This window comes from Thalassophryne amazonica, chromosome 19 (genome assembly GCF_902500255.1).
Source record: "Thalassophryne amazonica chromosome 19, fThaAma1.1, whole genome shotgun sequence".
Lineage (NCBI taxonomy): Eukaryota > Metazoa > Chordata > Actinopteri > Batrachoidiformes > Batrachoididae > Thalassophryne > Thalassophryne amazonica.
In genome coordinates this window covers 1307928-1327412 of record NC_047121.1, presented here as the reverse complement: position 1 = coordinate 1327412, position 19485 = coordinate 1307928, and the positions used below count along the sequence as shown (strand labels likewise).

The following is a 19485-nucleotide window of genomic DNA, read 5'->3' as shown; positions in this document are numbered from 1 at the left end:
TGATCCCGGACGTCGTGAGAGAACGGAGAAGTTTCAGAAGAAGTCGGTTTTTATCCGGATATTCCACTGTTAAAGGAGATTTTTTTAATGAAAGATGTGCGGACGGGTCCGCGCGTCAGGACGCAGCCGGCGCGGTGCGGCGGCACAGGAAAAACACCTCCGTGTTGATAACCATTTGTAAAATCCAGGCGGCTTTTGATGGCTTTCAGTGGAGTGAGTATATGAGAAATTAACAGCTGGACATGTTCCAACTTGTACTAGTGTACAAATGGATGAATCCCCACTTTACATGGAAATAGCAGTATGCTTGGATTGCTCACACTGCTGTTAAAGCTGATAAACTGGGGCCTGGGATTTCGTAATTAGTTTCTGGATCCTGGTCCAAACATAAAGAGGTGCATGCTATTCCAGGATGGGAGGTGGAGCTAAAGACATGGATCATGTTGTCAGACGCAGCTGGAGACTGGATGTTCATTTTTTTTTTTGTGATAGATACTTCTTTTCAAACCGTGGTGGCCTGAAGATGGACCATGTCTAAGGTGAACAGGGGGTCTTACTGGAGGAGACAAAGTTTACAGAGAACAGCTTGAGTGTGCAGAAGGCGTCTCAGCGTAGAAAGGAAACACAGACCTGTGACTCCAGGGCACTGACAGCAGTCTCACACACAAAGCTCACCGGGAGGAGGTGTGGTCTACGTCCAGCAGAGGCTGGTTCAGGTTGGACAGGTCCAGGTTGTACTTGGTTTTGTAGTACTCTGCAAATGTCTCATATTCAGGTGATGGAAACTTGCTGAGCGGCGTGAGGTCTGTGTACACATCTGCGACGTAGAAGCGATGAGGCTGGTCAAAGTTACGATACCTGCCCACAGAAAAAAAAATAAATAAATAAATACTTTTTTGCTGAAACTCTTTATCTCTGGGCAAAAGTGAATTTCTTTCCATTTTTGAGGGAAGCCAGCAGCGTGTATTCCTACCGTGGAATGATGACAGCATCCTGGTAGTCCTCCAGCTTGAAGGTGAAAGGGTTCAGCTTGGTGTACTGAGTGGTGGGAATGCCGGTACGAGCCTCAGACCTCTCAATGTCCTCCATGAATTTAAAGTCCATGTCCAGGGTGCTGGACTCCCCAACTGAAGAAAGCGTAAGCGTCACAGGAAACAGGTAGAAACTCAGCAAAGAACAGACAGACAAACATTCCCACATTCCAACAGAAACTCAAATCATCCTCACATTTGGTACAACTTTGAAGTTGATCAATTCTTACACCGTAACTTTGACAATTCCCAGGAATTAAACTCAACAAGAATTATACGGCATGTCCTTCATGACATGATTCTGTAAGAACAGCAGGCGCTGCAGCAGCCCTGACAAGTCACACAAGATTAGATTAGAGCACCTTTAAAGGTGCACAGCCTTAATATCATACAAATATAACAATAATAATAATAATAATAATAATAATAATACCACTCAGACTATTAGGACGACTGGTTCTTGCTGTTGGATGCAGCAGGTCTTATCGAGGAACAGCTTCAGAATCCCTCCCACACTGAGGAATTCTAATTCGTCTTCTGGAATTCCTCTGGACCTCGGCAGAGCGTGCTGCTCTGGAGTCGGCTCACAGCGACCAGGCATTAATGCAGTTTGGTCGATCTGTGGGGAACAAGTGGTTACTGCACTTGGTCGCAGTGCAGAAAGTTCCGGGTTCAAACCCCACCCCTGCCACATTTCTCCACGTAATGTGGAGTTGTGTCAGGAAGGGCATCCGGTGTAAAATCTGTGCCAAGTCAACATGCAGATGCTGACTGGATCTGCTGTGGCGACCCGAGTGAAAAACCAAGGGAGCAGCCGAAGGGACTTGTGCTCAATCTGTGGATTTAAGAACTAAAGGATAAAGGTCTCTTCACACAGCTGCAGCTCATAGAAGATTTTTTTTTTTTTTTTTGTTCTGTGGAAAAAATATGCCATGACGAGGTGGATGCTGCTTGTGGTTAATCCTGCAGTAATCCTGAACTGACGGTGCAAAGAAATCAAAACGTGTGTGGCTGTTTAAGGTAGAAAACAAAGGCGAGGACTCTGAGATAGACCACAAACAAGAATGTGGACAAGTGGTCTCAAAGTCTGTGAACTGGAAGAGAAACCAACGTTTTGTCTACATGGTAGTGATTAACACAACACAACTAGGGCTGAAACGATTACTCGAATAACTCAAATAATTCGATTACAAAAAATGATCGAGGCAAATTCTGTACCTCGAAGCTTCGTTTAACCGTGTAGTACATATGCCAGGCCTGTGTGTGGCGCTATAACGTCCCCAGAAAAACAACAGAAGAAGACTAGAGCATGCACTCAGGCCGTGTAACAGCTAATAATTTAGCCTTTAAAGCTACCGCTTTCCAATGCGACAGAGTAAAATAAAGCCTTTTAAGAGAAAGAGGTTTGACACTGATCATCTGAAATAGACTTACTGAGCATTTAAAGTGAAGCAGTGTGTTTGTCTCTTTTTAAAAAACACACGGTCTGCTCGACGTGGTGAGTGACGGCCGGGTACCCACAGTCGAAGCCAGCTGCTGTCTGTTTTGTTCAGACTCGCGCTGACTGAGTGCTTTGCTTTTTAATTTTCACTTTTTTTGGGCAACACACAATGCTTCACAAACATGGTAACTAAAAACAAAACAAAAAAAAAAAAAAAACTGACTGCGAGGATGCATGTTCAGCCTCCAGCTGAAGTGCATCTGCTGAATCAAAGAGAAAGAGGGATTAAAAAAACAAACAAAACAAAAAAAAAAAATCACGTAGGGAACCAGTCCACCAACCTTAAAAAATAATAGTAAAAAACTCAAAATGGTTAAATTTTACAAGTTGGGGAAAAAAAACAAAACAACAGAAAGCGACATCCCATCACCACTTCAGCAAAATGTCAAGACTTCGGCACAGTGACATTGCTTAGGAAGAGCCCTGGACTATTGGTGTTTAAAAACGCAAAAGTACTTTTTACAGGATTACTCGATTAATCGCCAGAATAATCAATAGAATACTCGATTAATAAAATCGATTGCTGCAGCCCTAAACACAACCTTCGTGTCATGCAGACCAACCACCACAAAACGTTTGAGGCAAGACTCTCAGAGTGCTCTCAAGTCATTTGAAAGAAAGTGAACTTCAGAGCAGGGAGGTAATTGGGTAAGGAACTGGCCTGCCAATGCGAGGTCTATTAGAAAAGTATCTGACATTTTTTTTTTTTCAAAAACCATATGGATTTGAATCACGTGTGATTGCGTCAGACAAGCTTGAACCCTCGTGCGCATGCGTGATTTTTTCCACGCCTGTCGGTTGCGTCATTCGCCTGTGAGCAGGCTTTGAGTGAGGAGTGGTCCAGCCCCCTCGGCGGATTTTCATTGTCAGGAAATGGCGGAATGATTTGGGCTTTTATCCATCAGAATTTTTCAGAAACTGTTAGAGACTGGCAGCTGGAAACCATTAGAAAAATTTATCTGGCTTTCGGTGAAAATTTTACGGGCTTCACAGAGAATAAGGACTGTTACTACAGCTTTAAGGACGACTTTAAGGACGCTCGGCGTGCCGCGCTCCGTGCCGCCATCGAGAGCCACAAACCACCGGATCATTTCTAAACAGAGGGCTCTGTGGAGCCAAGACCGTCGTGTGCACTTTCTCTGGTTATCACAAGAGCTGGACATCAGCCATTTTCCGGCAGATTTCACTTTTAACAAGAGATTTTGTCATGGAAAGCCGAGCGGAGGCTTCGCGCGTCACGATGAATTCGCTACTGGAGCGAGACAAAACCACCTCCGTTTTGGTCTCAAAGGACGGCTTTGAGATGGCGTTCAGACAGCTGTCGGTGGTTTTTCCATCGAGTGATCATCCGAGAAATTGTGGATGTGCCTGGACATGCCAGAACATGTCCCGTGAGGCTTCATCACGCCGTTGCTGTGCGCCATGTGGCACCGCCGCGACGCGCGAAGCCTCCGCTCCTCTTTCCATGACAAAAACTCCTGTAACAGTGGAATGTGCCGTTCATTTCCAAACTGGACGCTGTGTTTTATCTGGGACGTCATCTGACTAGCACAGGAATTGTGAAAAGACGTGGACATCAGCACTTTTTTGGCACATTGAGACAGACGTGCGGAGGAATTCTGCGCGTCGCGGCGGTGACGTATGGCGCAAAGCAACGCCATAATGAAGCCTCACGGGACATGTTCTGGCATGTCCAGGCACATCCACAATTTCTCGGATAATCACTCGATGGAAAAACCACCGACAGCTGTCTGAACGTCATCTCAAAGCCGTCATGTGAGACCAAAACGGAGGTGTTCCTTTGTCTCGCTCCATCAGCAAATTGGTCATGACGCGCGAAGCCTCCGCTCGGCTTTCCATGACAAAATCGATGTTAAAAGTGAAATCTGCCGGAAAATGGTTGATGTCCAGCTCTTGTGATAACCAGTGAAAGTGCACACGACGGTCCGGCTCCACAGAGCCATCCGTTTAGAAATGATCCGGTGGTTTGTGGCTCTCGATGGCGGCACGGAGTGCGGCATGCCGAGCGTCCTTAAAGCTATAGTAACACTCCTTATTCTCTGTGAAGTCCGTAAAATTTTCACCGAAAGCCAGATAAATTTTTCAAATGGTTTCCAGCTGCCAGTCTCTAACAGTTTCTGAAAAAATTCTGATGGAAAAAAAGCCCAAATCATTCCGCCATTTCCTGACAATGAAAATCCGCCGAGGGGGTGGACCACTCCTCACTCAAAGCCTGCTCACAGGCAAATGACGCAACCGACAGGTGTGGAAAAACTCACGCATGCGCACGAGGGTTCAAGCTTGTCTGACGCAATCACACGTGATTCAAATCCATATGGTTTTTGAAAAAAAAAACAATAAGGTCGGATACTTTTCTAATAGACCTCGTATGTAGACGTGGGTTTGAATCCTGCTCGTGGTACCTGTCTGTGTTCTTGGACTTATACCTAAAATGTTTCAGTTCAAACACTGAAAGGGCTCTGAAGTTATTTGTTACAAAAGGTTAATGGACACGGTGAAGACAACAACAAAGGTAGCTTGAGTGGATGCGACGCATCATTTTGACATGAGCCTCAAGTCTGCGCTGCTGTGCAAGGTGCTGAAAGAGTGAAAGCACCCACTGTGGGTCTGTGCTGCATTACAGCTCAGCTCTCCGGCACTCACCACCACAGAGGTCAAGTCTGATCACATCTCCTCTCTTTAAAAAAAACTTGTGTGTCCCCAGTCTATCCACTGTTTACTTTTGCAATAGCTATTGATTGGTCAGATGAATTTCACTTGCTTATTGCATGTGCTTGACTGCCTTTCATCTCTACACAAAAGTCCTTTTTTGTTTTGTTTTTTTTTGTAATTTGAAATTGTTGCAATATATATAAATAATGTGTTTCAGAAACAGGAATTTAACACAGGGTGGAATAATGCTGCATCAACCTGTAGCACTAAAATGTAAAGTGTGTGCTGCCATCAACATGGGCTGGGATGGGGGAGTGGGGTGGGGTCTGTGGTGTACTATGGAATATAATCCTGGGGGCACCTGGGCTTTTCATGTCAGCAGAGTCTGAAGGTGGTGGTGAGCCTGCTTACCAACATTCAGAGGTAGAACACAGTAAGCCGAGTCAGCCAGGGTGGGTCTGAACTCCAGGGCAGGTTTCTCCAAACGCAGGATGTGGGAGAAGATGTACTGATGCAGGCGGGTGATGAGGTCCAGCTGGGCAGCAGAGAGCGTGAAGCCTGACTTCTGCAGCTCGATGGAGATGGTGACCTCACCCGAGCGAGTGTATACAGGAAAGTGAGGGATCTGTGGAGGACAAGCACCTCACTGACTAATCAGGATAACACAAGTGTGTAAGTGGACAGAGTAATGAAATGTCACCCAAGATGTGACTGTAGAAAAGAAATCAAATAACAGCAGGGGACATACTCGAGGGATGGGTTTGGCAGTCAGGATCCCAAAGCACCTGGTGGTGTCCTCTGGAGGGTAGAGCTTTCTCCTGCGGAAGTTGAGTTCATCGGGAAGAGGTGTGGTGAGAACCATTCCGATCACATACAGGAAGTACGTCTGGTCAGGTACCACATAACTATCCCGCAGACACGCTGGGATCTGAACCGGAGGGGGGGGATTGTCAGAACACAGACACATTTCAACAGATGTCAGCAATCGTCTTTGTAACCAAAACACATTTGTTCCATAACTGATGCAAAGACAAGCCTGAAAACACTCTTCAAATGTTTATTTGTAAATCTGTGGAGAAGCAGCAGCAGTGAAACCGTGCCGTCTGCTGGCTCTGACAGACCCGTGCCATATTTCTGGCTCTGACGGAACCGTGCCGCATGCTGGTTCTGATGGACCCGTGCCATATTTCTGGCTCTGACGGAACCGTGCCGCATGCTGGTTCTGACGGACCCGTGCTGTATTTCTGGTTCTGAGGGACCCGTGCTGTATTTCTGGTTCTGATGGACCCGTGCTGTATTTCTGGCTCTGATGGACCCGTGCCACCTGCTGGTTCTAATGGACCTGTGCTGTATTTCTGGCTCTGACGGACCCGTGCTGTATTTCTGGCTCTGATGGACCCGTGCCGCCTGCTGGTTCTGACGGACCCGTGCTGTATTTCTGGCTCTGATGGACCCGTGCTGTATTTCTGGCTCTGATGGACCCATGCTGTATTTCTGGCTCTGATGGACCCATGCTGTATTTGGGCTCTGATGGACCCGTGCTGTATTTCTGGCTCTGATGGACCCATGCTGTATTTGAGCTCTGACGGACCCGTGCTGTATTTGAGCTCTGACGGACCCGTGCTGTATTTCTGGCTCTGACGGACCCGTGCTGTATTTCTGGCTCTGATGGACCCGTGCCGCCTGCTGGTTTTGATGGACCCGTGCCGCCTGCTGGTTCTGATGGACCCGTGCCGCCTGCTGGTTCTGATGGACCCGTGCTGTATTTCTGGCTCTGACGGACCCGTGCAGTCTGCTGGCTCTGACGGACCCGTGCTGTATTTCTGGCTCTGACGGACCCGTGCTGTATTTCTGGCTCTGACGGACCCTTGCTGTATTTCTGGCTCTGACGGACCCGTGCCGCCTGCTGGTTCTGACGGACCCGTGCTGTATTTCTGGTTCTGATGGACCCGTGCTGTATTTCTGGCTCTGATGGACCCGTGCTGTATTTCTGGCTCTGATGGACCCGTGCCGCCTGCTGGTTCTGATGGACCCGTGCCGCCTGCTGGTTCTGATGGACCCGTGCTGCCTGCTGGTTCTGACGGACCCGTGCTGTATTTCTGGCTCTGACGGACCCGTGCTGTATTTCTGGCTCTGACGGACCCGTGCTGTATTTCAGGCTCTGACGGAACCGTGCTGTATTTCAGGCTCTGACGGAACCGTGCCGCATGCTGGTTCTGACGGACCCGTGCCGTATTTCTGGTTCTGAGGGACCCGTGCCGTATTTCTGGTTCTGATGGACCCGTGCCGTATTTCTGGCTCTGACGGAACCGTGCTGCATGCTGGTTCTGACGGACCCGTGCTGTATTTCTGGTTCTGAGGGACCCGTGCTGTATTTCTGGTTCTGAGGGACCCGTGCTGTATTTCTGGTTCTGATGGACCCGTGCTGTATTTCTGGCTCTGATGGACCCGTGCCACCTGCTGGTTCTAATGGACCCGTGCCGCCTGCTGGTTCTGACGGACCTGTGCTGTATTTCTGGCTCTGACGGACTAGTGCTGTATTTCTGGCTCTGATGGACCCGTGCCGCCTGCTGGTTCTGACGGACCCGTGCTGTATTTCTGGCTCTGACGGACCAGTGCTGTATTTCTGGCTCTGACGGACCAGTGCTGTATTTCTGGCTCTGACGGACCCGTGCTATATTTCTGGCTCTGATGGACCCGTGCCGCCTGCTGGTTCTGATGGACCCGTGCCGCCTGCTGGTTCTGATGGACCCGTGCCGCCTGCTGGTTCTGACGGACCCGTGCTGTATTTCTGGCTCTGACGGACCAGTGCTGTATTTCTGGCTCTGACGGACCAGTGCTGTATTTCTGGCTCTGACGGACCCGTGCTATATTTCTGGCTCTGATGGACCCGTGCCGCCTGCTGGTTCTGATGGACCCGTGCCGCCTGCTGGTTCTGATGGACCCGTGCCGCCTGCTGGTTCTGATGGACCCGTGCTGTATTTCTGGCTCTGACGGACCCGTGCAGTCTGCTGGCTCTGACGGACCCATGCTGTATTTCTGGCTCTGACGGACCCGTGTTGTATTTCTGGCTCTGATGGACCCTTGCTGTATTTCTGGCTCTGATGGACCCTTGCTGTATTTCTGGCTCTGATGGACCCTTGCTGTATTTCTGGCTCTGATGGACCCTTGCTGTATTTCTGGCTCTGATGGACCCGTGCCGTCTGCTGGTTCTGATGGACCCGTGCTGTATTTCTGGCTCTGATGGACCCGTGCTGCCTGCTGGTTCTGACGGACTTGTCTGTGTCAATGTGTGTGCATGTTATCAGGCAAAAATCACCAGGGGATGTAAACTTTTGATCAGGGTCATTTGGGTGGTTTCTGCTGTCACTGTGATTTGAAAAGAGGAAACACAGCTGTCTGACAACAAATGGCTTCATGAGTGGAAAAAAAAAGTTTTGTGTTATCATTCATATTATCTGAAAAATGGCTAAAAGTCTAAAATTCTGTCAGAGTATGTAAACCTTTGAGCACAACTGTATGTCTTAATACGGTGAGTATGTCCAAAAACTTTGGGCATGCGCAATATTTTTGCCAGCGTATGACTCATACGTCCCGCATATGCAAGACACAAGTTGTAGGTAAGTAATGAGATTGACACACATTTCTTGTAAATTACTCATACATCAAAATACGTGATTGACTGCAGCCCTCATGTGAACAGACTGTTTCATATATTAAAACCACTCACACATGGAGTAAATATAAAGACCTATTCCTTTCAGTCGGATTCATCATCACAGCCTGAAGCCTTGTGATTTTGGAAAACAACGTCTGAAAATACTTTAGTTCATTGTGGCTGAAGAAACGCAGCGTTTTTAAAAGACGCCCCTCTGTGTTTTGTGCATTTCTCAGCTTGAACCAGAGAACACCGGCAGTTTGTGCCACAACAAGACATTTAACTTATTTGATCTAGTGGTTAAAGCGTTGGGCTTGAGACCAGAGGATCCTCGGTTTGAATCCCAGCCTGACAGGAAAATCACTAAGAGCCCTTGGGCAAGGTCCTTAATCCCCTAGTTGCTCCTGGTGTGTAGTGGGTGCCTTGTGTGGCAGCACCCTGACATCAGGGTGAATGTGAGGCATTATTGCAAAGCACTTTGAGTGTCTGATGCAGATGGAAAAGCGCTGTCGTCCATTTACCATTTATTTTAAAAGCTGAAAGAGTCACAGCGCCTCATTTATTCAAATCAATGTTTACACAGATATCAGGCCACTCTTCAGCATTCTGTACGCTATGAAAATAAATCCCATGATCCACCAAGACAAAAATAAAACACAATAAAATTTAAAAAATTGTTAAATTACACTGTTTGGCCTCTGTGTGGAGGGGAAAGGCTGTGCGACAGCATACAAGCACTTGATGACGTGCTCGTCAATATTTACGTGTTCCGCCTGCCAAACGAAAGGGTTCTGTCAGCTGTGGAAAAGCAAACCAAGCCAGACTTAACCGTTCAGACCTGTGGCATGCCGTGCAGTACCGACCCGGACCGCTCAATGTAAACAGGCTGTCATCATACGCTGGCTAAATCGCCAAGGTGTGACAGCTGCATTAACGTATTCAATGTATCCAGCGTAGTCGACACATCTTTCATACGTTGGCATATGCTAGCTAAATTTTCAAGGTGTGTCAGGGCCCTAAGTTTGTTCAAATGTGCTGAAAATTAATCAAATAAAAGCGCAGCAGCCAAATGGGCCCCTCCATTCATACTGTATGGCATGTGAAAGATTTTCTCAGGTAAACTGGTACAATGGCAGCTATAAAATAGCAAACTGGGAAAAAAAACAACAAACAAAAAAAACGAAACCCTGAATGACAGACTTTGCATCATCATGATCCTCATCAGCCACTGAGATTCACAGCGCACTGCAGCACTGTAACAGAGAGCACTCTTACGGCTTTCAGGTAGCACTGCCTCCGTTTGGTAGAGCCAGGCCGGCCCGGAACACTGGTCTCCTCCTCGTCGTGGAGGTCCAACTCTTCCTCATACTTCACAGTCTCCTTCCCCACGGGCATAAGGTGATCGTCCAGCTCACCTGGAACAGCAGAAAGAAGGAAATAAATGGATTTGGGAGGAATATTAAGACAAACTCATCAAAAGGCCAACTGGGAAAGCTGGAGCACGTTTAGAACATTGAAGTTACCGATTTTATGAAGCTTCTCACAACATACAAGTGCAACGGCCTTCTCAGCCAGCCTGCCACAGCTCATCCTAGGACCCTGTAGAACCAGGACAAACAAAACACAGGCACTCCTGTTACAGGACATTCACCAAGTGAAAAACTGATGACCAATAAGACCATGACCTCTGGTCCAGAAGTATTTGGACAGCTACTCCTTTTGTGATTTTGCCTCTGTACACTATGACTGCAACATTAATCTCTATGTTCTGTGGCATTTTCGCAGGGACAGAGAACTTCCACAGATATCTTTGCTTGCAGGTTTTAAAAATCTGATTTGTATTGGTTTATCTGGTTGGTTGTCGGCCATTTTTGCGCTGGTTCGCATGTATACTTTGAGTATGAATCCTGCAAAACCCAAAAAACGTGGACCTTCATTCTGTTGCAAAGATATTAACATGACCAAACACTGCTCTCTAAAGACCTCAAGACTCTCGAGGCTCTCCGCTGGTCTCTGTTGATGTCAAAGTCTGAGGACCAGAGATGTGAAGGTCACTGCTGAGATAACAATGTCTCCACAAGTATGAGCCATTCAGTAATCATCTTATTTGATCAAGACTTCACTATGTCATCATCATCATGGTCAGGATGGTGGCTTTGTGGTTAGCACTGTTGCCTCACAGCATGAAGGTTGTGGGATTGCTTCCCACCTGATCCTTTCTGTGTGAAGTCTGCATGTTCTCCCCACGTTCATGTGGGTTCCGTCCGGGTCCTCTGGTTTCCTACTACTTCAAAGGACATGCAGGTTCGGTGAACAGGTGACTCTAAGTTGACCGTAGGAGTGCTTGAGGTAGACTGGTGTCCTGTCCAGGGTGAACCTGCCTCACTCACTATGACAGACTCCAGCCCCCGTGACCCTTGAGTGGAGTAAGCAGCTATAGAAAACCAGTGAATTATCAACATCATCATCATCATTTCTGAGGCTTATCCGGGTTGTAGTGGCAGTTGTATAACCAGCTCGTCCTACACTTCCTGATTCTGTGCAAGGTCCTCTGACTCTTTCTGGGCTACCCTGAGGTGTTCCCAAGCCAGCTGGGAAATATAATCCCTCCAGTGTGTCCTAGGTCTTCTCTGGAGTCTTGTCCCAGCTGGATGTGTCTGGAAGACCTCCTGAAGGAGATGACCATGGGGCATGCTCACCAGATCCCCAAACCACCTCAACTGGCTCTTTTCAATGCAAAATGGCTCTAGTGAGTCCCTCATGGATATACACGTTTCTGATCCTGTCCAGAGTGTAAGACCAGATGCCCACCAGAGGAATCTCATTTCCACTGCTTGAATCTGTGACTTTGTTCTTTTGGTCTTCAAAGTTCATGACCATAAGTGAGGATAGAAGCAAAGATTGAAGGTCTCACCTTCTGGCTCAGCTCCTCCTTCACCACGATGGTCAGCATCTGTCCAGCATCTGTCAAACTTCAGCTCCATCTATTGATCTCACACTCAAACTTAACACCCTACTCCTGAACAAGACCCCAAGATACTTAAACACCTCCTATTGGGGCAGTAACTCTCCCCTAACCAAGTGGGGACAGTCCACCCTTTTCTGACAGAGGACCATGGTCTCAGATTTAGAGGTGCTGATTCTCATCCCAGTCACTTCACACTCTACCTCAAACTTACTCAGTGCACATCGGAGGTCACCACCTGATGAAGAGAACAGAACCACATCATCTACAAAAAGCAGAGATGCAACTCTGAGGTCACCGAGCTGGAGACCTGGTGACCAGGAGCAGCCATGGAGGAGGGACGTCAACAACGCAGACACATGACATTTTCATGGTTGCCCATCCTTCCATGACCCTTAACGTCCGTTTGCATTAGAAAATGACTTCATAGTGATTTAAACCCATGAAAAAGTGATCAGCAGGTGTTTGTCTCATGTGCACAGTTCAAAAGAACACGCAGACAAAAAGCCACTGTGTTGTGACGCGTTGTCTCTGCGTAACATAAAAAAAGACCACAGCAGATGCAGTAAACTCTGCACTGAAACATTGATCAGTCTTCACCAAACAGATAAAGTCTACAGCATTTGATGGAGGAAACACAGGCAGGAAACACAGCACGTGTTCACTGTCATCCACATCCACCTTGGTCCAGGTGCAGTGGAACACCTTCATGGAAGCACTGTGACATTTGTGAGTATGAATGGATGAACTGTGGAGTGCTCAGCTGAAGAAAGTCCCACATAAATGCAGCCCATCTACCATTAACACAGCGAGTGTGTTGGCATCTTCTTCAGTTCTTTATGTCGTCTCTTGGATGCTGCCAGAAAACATGAACTTTTGAATGCGCTCACCTTGACAGGAACCCGGAGAGGGGAGTTGATGGGTAAGTAGAGCGTGGACTGGAAGAGTCCGTCCTGCAGTTCCACTGTTTTACATTTGGGTGCCAAGTGTGTGAAGGGGTCACTGGGCAGCCGAGCACAATACCTGAGAACCACAAGAATAAAAGACCTTCAGACAAGCTGCTTTCTGATGAAGAAGCAACAGTTGATTTGCTTTTTTCTGAAGTGGTGGTGAAGCTGCTTCCTGGAATAAACTGTGCACCCCACACACACCAGAGATAAAATAACCATGGAGATGACACAGGCTCAATCAAGTGCATCAGACTTGGACCTATGGATCCAAGTACCCAAAGGTTAAAGGTACATGAGTTTTGGACAACATCTGAAGCTCCAGAATGCAATCAACAAAACCAACCACTGGCCTTTTTTGTGAGCACTGAAGACGTGAGCAGATGCTACTTCCAGCTGGTTCTCAGAACAGAACATGAACCTCTTTCAGACAAAGCACAGTAGGTTTGGTCAGAGTCCTTAAATCTTTAAAACCACCACCAGGGGTTCCTTCTGGATTCAATCTGTTGTTTTTGTCTTTTCATGACTTGTCTCTCACTAGGTTTTCTCTCATGTGACATTGTGCTGTCTTTGGTTGAGGAGGAAAGAACAGCTTGTTTTGTTGCAGCTGATGCTGTGATTTACAGATGAAAATACTGATTCATTTTGCTTTTCATTACACAACATCTCTCTCACAAGCCTTCTTGCTTTCTGCAACAATAATAATGATGATGATGATGATAATAAGAGCTATGAGAGGTTTGTTTCAGAAGAAATTTTATTTGAGTTCAAGTCTCAGAGGACATGCTGCATCCACCACACTATGGGACCTTCTTGGGTCCTGGATGGAGAACTGCTGGAGACAGATGGACTCTCTCTTTCTCTGGACCTGCCCATGGTGACAGCCGCCGAGTAGATGTGGGGATCACACGAGTCCCTGGCTGTTCTTTGGTACTCAATTCAACTCAAACTTTATTTCCAAAGCACATTTAAATGACAGTGGTCGACCAAAGTGCTGCACAATAAAATAATTAAAAAGATAGAATAAAAAACAGAATAGAAAACAGATGCATTTGCTCATTTGGGAAAGGCCATAGAAATGAAGTGGGTTTTTTAAGACGACTTAAAAGTCTCCAGGGTCAGGGATGATCTGATGTGTGTGGGGGGGTGAGTATTCCACAAAGGCCCTGTCACCTCTAGTCTTTAATCTTAATAAACACATATTTGACTGTGTACATGTACAACTGCAGCGCTCTCCTGGAGCTCCGATTCTTGTGATGGAGAACATGAACCACTGTAGACTAGAGCCAACACTAACAGGCTTCCAGCAACATGTTAAATCTGCCACGAGGAATCCTAACATCGTTGACAAATGTTTTGTAAATGTACAGGGTGCTTACAGATCCAAAATTCTCCCTCCAATTGCTAACTCGGCTCATGCAACAGTGTATCTCATGCCCACATACAAATAAGTTTCGAAGTCAAGTAAACCTCAGCAAAAAACAATTTTGAAATGGACTAAGGAGAGCACAGAGACCCTGAGAGGGTGCTTTCTAAGCACAGACTGGAGCTTTTCCCATGGCTTAGAGCTGGAGGATGCCAATATTAGAGCCCGACCGATATGGATTTTTTGAGGCCAATGCTGATAATGATATCTAGATGAAAAAAAAATGCCGATAATCAATAAATCGGCTGATTTGCCGATAGCCGATAAATCAGCCGATATCATTATTTGTTTTTAATTAATAAAATGTTCTTTTTTGGACCCTTAACAATAAAGGTATGAGCTAAAAGCTGAAGCTTTGTCCTCATATTGATTAACTTTATAACAGAGAAGAATTTTCAAGTTCAAAAAATGCAAAAATGCAATTGGAGAAATTAGGGGGCTATTCAAACGGGCCAACTAGGTAAGATATCACTCCTGAAAACGATCTTTGCCATATCACGTGAGGTAAATCTGCCCTACGATTGGATTTTAGAAATCCATGTGACGGAGAACCAATTCCGATTGGACACTCACATTGTGCACATCATCACACATCTTCTATGAGGAGTATCAAGATGGCCGATGCTGGATCAAAAGTCCGCGGAGTTAACTTTTCAGCAAAAAAAAAAAAAAAGTACGTTTCTATCTCATATTAAAAAGTTATTTACAATTTAGTAAAGCTTGGTCCCAGCCGTTGTATACGACGGCGTCGGCCCCAAAGGAGTAATGGCGAACAGCAGTAATTCCCACAATCCTTCCGGACGACCAGTGAATCTGAATGTTTCAACCTCTTAGCAGTAAACGAAAGTTTACAAGGAAAAAGGTCTACACAACGTGGGCTTAATAAAAAGCGTGACCGACGCAATGAAGCACATTTGACACATTACTACATTAACTGAGTTAATCAAACTGAGTTGAACTGAAACGGGAGAAATGTGGGGTCAATGTAATGGCAAAGTTATTACAAACAACATCCTTATAAACTTACTTGTATGCTTTTGTCAACCAATCAGTGCAGTGTGACAACGAACTACGGGGGCCGGTGATGAACACATTTAAGCAGGGGTGTAAGCAGCTCTCAGTTGAATGGAGTCAAAGCTCCATCAACTGGACAAATGGTGCAAGGACATTTTACATTGCAGACACAAACATTATTAACTGTTCTGTTTGAGAAATTATCGGCGTTCTATCGGCAAAATTTCGGCCGATAGTGAGTACTTCAAAAAGGGCTTATATCGGCCGATAATATCAGTCAGGCTCTAGCCACTATAACTGATAATATTCATTTCTGTGCTGATAATGCAGTTGAGAAAAAATATCCTACACTATCAGAATAATATGTCCCACATTACAAAGGAAATTAAAAACTGCATAAATAAGAAAAATAAGGCCTTTCAAAGCAAAGACAGAGTTGCTGCAGCTGTTGCACAAAAAGAACTGACACAGCTTTTAAGGTCAGAAAGAGGGAAGCAGCATTACAAAGCCTCCAACAACAGGTGCCTCTGGGGTCATATGAACAACATCACTAATACGGCTTCCACTAAGAGGCAACTTGTAACTCTGGACAATGAATTCCGTGCAAATGAACCCAATGACTTTTTTCTTTCATTTGAAATCCAGGACTATTGGTCAGAAGGGAAGGTAACATTGGACTCTCTGCTCTTTACTGAACATAATGAACTTACAATCACCATGGACCAGGTGCAGTCTGTTTTCAGGAAGGTCTGTAAAAGTAAATCCACTCAACCTGATGGACTCTCTGCTTCTTTAATAAGGAACTGTGCCACAGAACTGGCCATGGTTTGGGGTCAGATTTTTCAAAAATCACTCCACAGCTATAGAAAAAATCTGTGATCGTGCCAGTGCCCAAGGTCTCATGCCCGGCTACAAATAATGATTTCAGAACTGTCGCACTAACTTCAATTATAATGAAATGTTTTGAAAGAACTGTGGTAACCAAATCAGATGTCGCTGACAGCCTCGATCCCCTGCAGTTCACCTATAGGCAGGGCCGCGGGATAGAGGATGCTGCCATCACTGTCACACACTGACACCTGATGCACCCCCAAGTGTTATTTTTAGACTTTAGTTGTGCTTTTAACACAATCCAGCCATACTTGATTATAGAAAACTTATCAATTTGAATGTAAATGCTGACACGTTGAAATGGTTTTATTAATGTTTGACTAGTCGCTCACAGCAGGTCATGGTCAACGGTTCACTCTCCACTGTTAAACAGAGTAGCACAGGTGTGCCCTGAGGGTTGTGTGAGCTCTCCAGTTCTTTTCACATTATACGAGGGCTGTCAATAAAGTAACGGTCCTTTTTATTTTTTTAAAAAACTATATGGATTTCATTCATATGTTTTTACGTCAGACATGCTTGAACCCTCGTGCGCATGTGTGAGTTTTTCCACGCCTGTCGGTGACGTCATTCGCCTGTGAGCACTCCTTGTGGGAGGAGTCGTCCAGCCCCTCATCGGAATTCCTTTGTCTGAGAAGTTGCTGAGAGACTGGCGCTTTGTTTGATCAAAATTTTTTCTAAACCTGTAAGACACATCGAAGTGGACACGGTTCGAAAAATTAAGCTGGTTTTCAGTGAAAATTTTAACGGCTGATGAGAGATTTTGAGGTGATTCTGTCGCTTTAAGGACTTCCCACGGTGCGAGACGTCGCTCAGCGCTCTCAGCCGCCGTCGTCAGCCTGTTCAAGCTGAAAACCTCCACATTTCAGGCTCTATTGATCCAGGACGTCGTGAGAGAACAGAGAAGTTTCAGAAGAAGTCGGTTTCAGCATTTTATCCGGATATTCCACTGTTAAAGGAGATTTTTTTAATGAAAGACGTGCGGACGGATCCGCGCGTCAGGATGCAGCCGACGCGGTGCGGCGGCACAGGAAAAACACCTCCGTGTTGATAACCATTTGTAAAATCCAGGCGGCTTTTGATGGCTTTCAGTGGAGTGAGTATGAGAAATTGTTTAACAGGCAGGACATGTTCCAACTTGTCCTTAAGGCTTTCAACAGAAGTGTTTTTCCTGTGGCGGAGCGTCGCGGCGGCAGCGTCCCGACGCGCGGACCCGTCCGCACGTCTTTCATTTCGTGGCATTTCGTGACGTAACCGACAGTGGTCCAAGATAAAGGTGAACCCAATGCTAACCAGCTCATCGACCGCGGCATCCAGCTGCTACTGTTTACGTTCTGTTTGTCTGCTGTGCGCTGCAGCACCGTGTGGGAACACATGTCCATTTACTCAGCTGTTGATTACTCAGCATGTCTTGCTGCTTGATGAAGACGTTTACTCATATTTGGTTGAAAGGAGCAGGACTGCTAACTATCAAAGACAAGAGAAAAAGCTCTAAATAGTGAGGCATCATGATCACTCGTATAACAAACTCCTAATGTGGGACACAACTGTTTTAAATGCATGCTGAACATAAATGAGCCCCATTACAAAGTCCACAACACCCCCCGCCCCCTTCTCAATTTATGTAAAGGTGGAGTCACACTGTGCCCAATTGAATAAACCGATGAGTAACTGACTAAAATAGTTTGTCCAGTGGCAATATCACTTAATCCATTGGCCTCCGGTGGATTTGGGGCTCTGGCAGACGGATGGCATCACATTTCCACTGATAACACAAAGAGCCACATTCAGCAGAACCATTTTCCTGGTGTCAAGTCATACACGCCAGATTTGAGCAGGATTTTCCAAGGTTCAACACAAACGTGGCTAGAATCCCGCTCGGCTCGAGGATCATGGCGTCACAGTTCCTCACGACATTCGTGCGCTGACGGCATCTTCTCACTGTGCCGGCATTCAGTGTGGCTGCAAGCGAGGACATCAAACATGCTTTTTTCTCAGCCTTCTTGCCAAGAGAATTTGCTGTGTGTGTGTGTGTGTGTACGCGCGCTCTGGCAAATTCTGCTGGATGATACAGTGCCACAGGAAACATCACAATAATCAATATTATATGGCTGCAACACTACGTGCACGCCAATTGGCTGATTTCCAGTCTGATATTTTCTCATATCAGACCGTTACCATGACAATCAGTGCAGAATGCATATCAGATTTGTTACAAACTAGAAAGCTAAAAACACGTTTGTGCACACATGGTAGCATTTCTAGTGCTATATCTGTGTGTGAGCATGCACACACGCACACACTCAAACGTTCACACAGTTCTAGCTTCTTGAAGCTGGTGACACCAGGTGGCTGTGGAGGTGTGAGTGTCTGTCAAAAGAAGACGACATGGACGCGAGTCTGGTGGCACACCTGTTGATGTGTCCGATGGCCGTGTTGATGGTGACCCGGGGTCCTCCGTCCTCAGACCGAAGTACATACGGCGGGAGAATGTTGTCATCGTCCACCACCTGCTCCACTTCAAACTCGCTCACCTCTACAGACTTGGAGCATTTGTTCCGTAAGATCTGAAGAATGAAGAACATACATGCATTAGGGGCATGCCAACAGTAACTCGCACTGACTCACATTTGTCCAGCGTGACAAGGCTAATGTTTGACGTATATACATTGTTGGGATAATAAAAAGGACAGAGAAAACGTTACCTTCTCTATGGCTTTGTAAGTTGTGAGATCTTCCTCAAACGCTTTGGTCCTGTCACTGTCGGCTAACATGATGTAGTTGGACACAGGGGCCCGAGCTCTGCCTTTGGACTGAACATAGGACCTGTATTCTGTGGGCAGGTCAAACCGAACAACCAGGTTACACTTTGGAATATCCACCCCTTCTTCCACAATGCTGGTGGCGATGAGCAGGTTGGTTTCATGAGCCCGGAATTTGCGAAGCACCTGTAATTGAGAATGGTTTATTAGGAAGGAGAGACGGCACATGAAAACCCCTCACAGCGCTCTGCATCACTCGCACGTAAAAAAATAAAATAAAATCTGCCAACACAACAGTAGCTGTGGGACGATGAACACACGGACATCTTCAGTACTGCACGGAGTGATGTGGTCAGTTGCCCCGTGTCATTCCACATGTACACGCAGTGTGCAGGAGACAGTTTGTGCCTCAAACACATCCTACATGTTGCTCACTGCACTGTCACAGACACACGCAAACCAACATTCTGATTTATGTTTTTGTGCACTAACAGCATCCAGTCATCAGTCTCTACTCTTGTGGTTTTAAGCCTGTGGAGCTCAAGAGCACTGCCTGCTGGACCACCCAAAGCAGGCACATTCAGGACGGCCGGCAGGTGTTCCTACCTGAGCTGCTCCAG

The 19485-nt window shown here is 46.3% G+C and overlaps 1 protein-coding gene across 1 annotated transcript in view; it reads right to left on the bottom strand.

Moving 5' to 3' along the window:
- The window catches only part of dicer1 (dicer 1, ribonuclease type III), a 154189-nt gene that overhangs the window by 78383 nt on the left and 56321 nt on the right, over positions 1-19485 (bottom strand). The window contains exons 10-18 of the mRNA XM_034195024.1: positions 18809-19051; positions 18516-18670; positions 12719-12851; positions 10387-10462; positions 10139-10278; positions 5954-6133; positions 5617-5830; positions 974-1127; positions 676-858 (exon numbers count right to left, since the gene is read on the bottom strand). Of these exons, the coding sequence (XP_034050915.1) occupies positions 676-858; positions 974-1127; positions 5617-5830; positions 5954-6133; positions 10139-10278; positions 10387-10462; positions 12719-12851; positions 18516-18670; positions 18809-19051 (1478 nt within the window). The remainder of the gene's footprint in view (positions 1-675; positions 859-973; positions 1128-5616; positions 5831-5953; positions 6134-10138; positions 10279-10386; positions 10463-12718; positions 12852-18515; positions 18671-18808; positions 19052-19485) is intronic.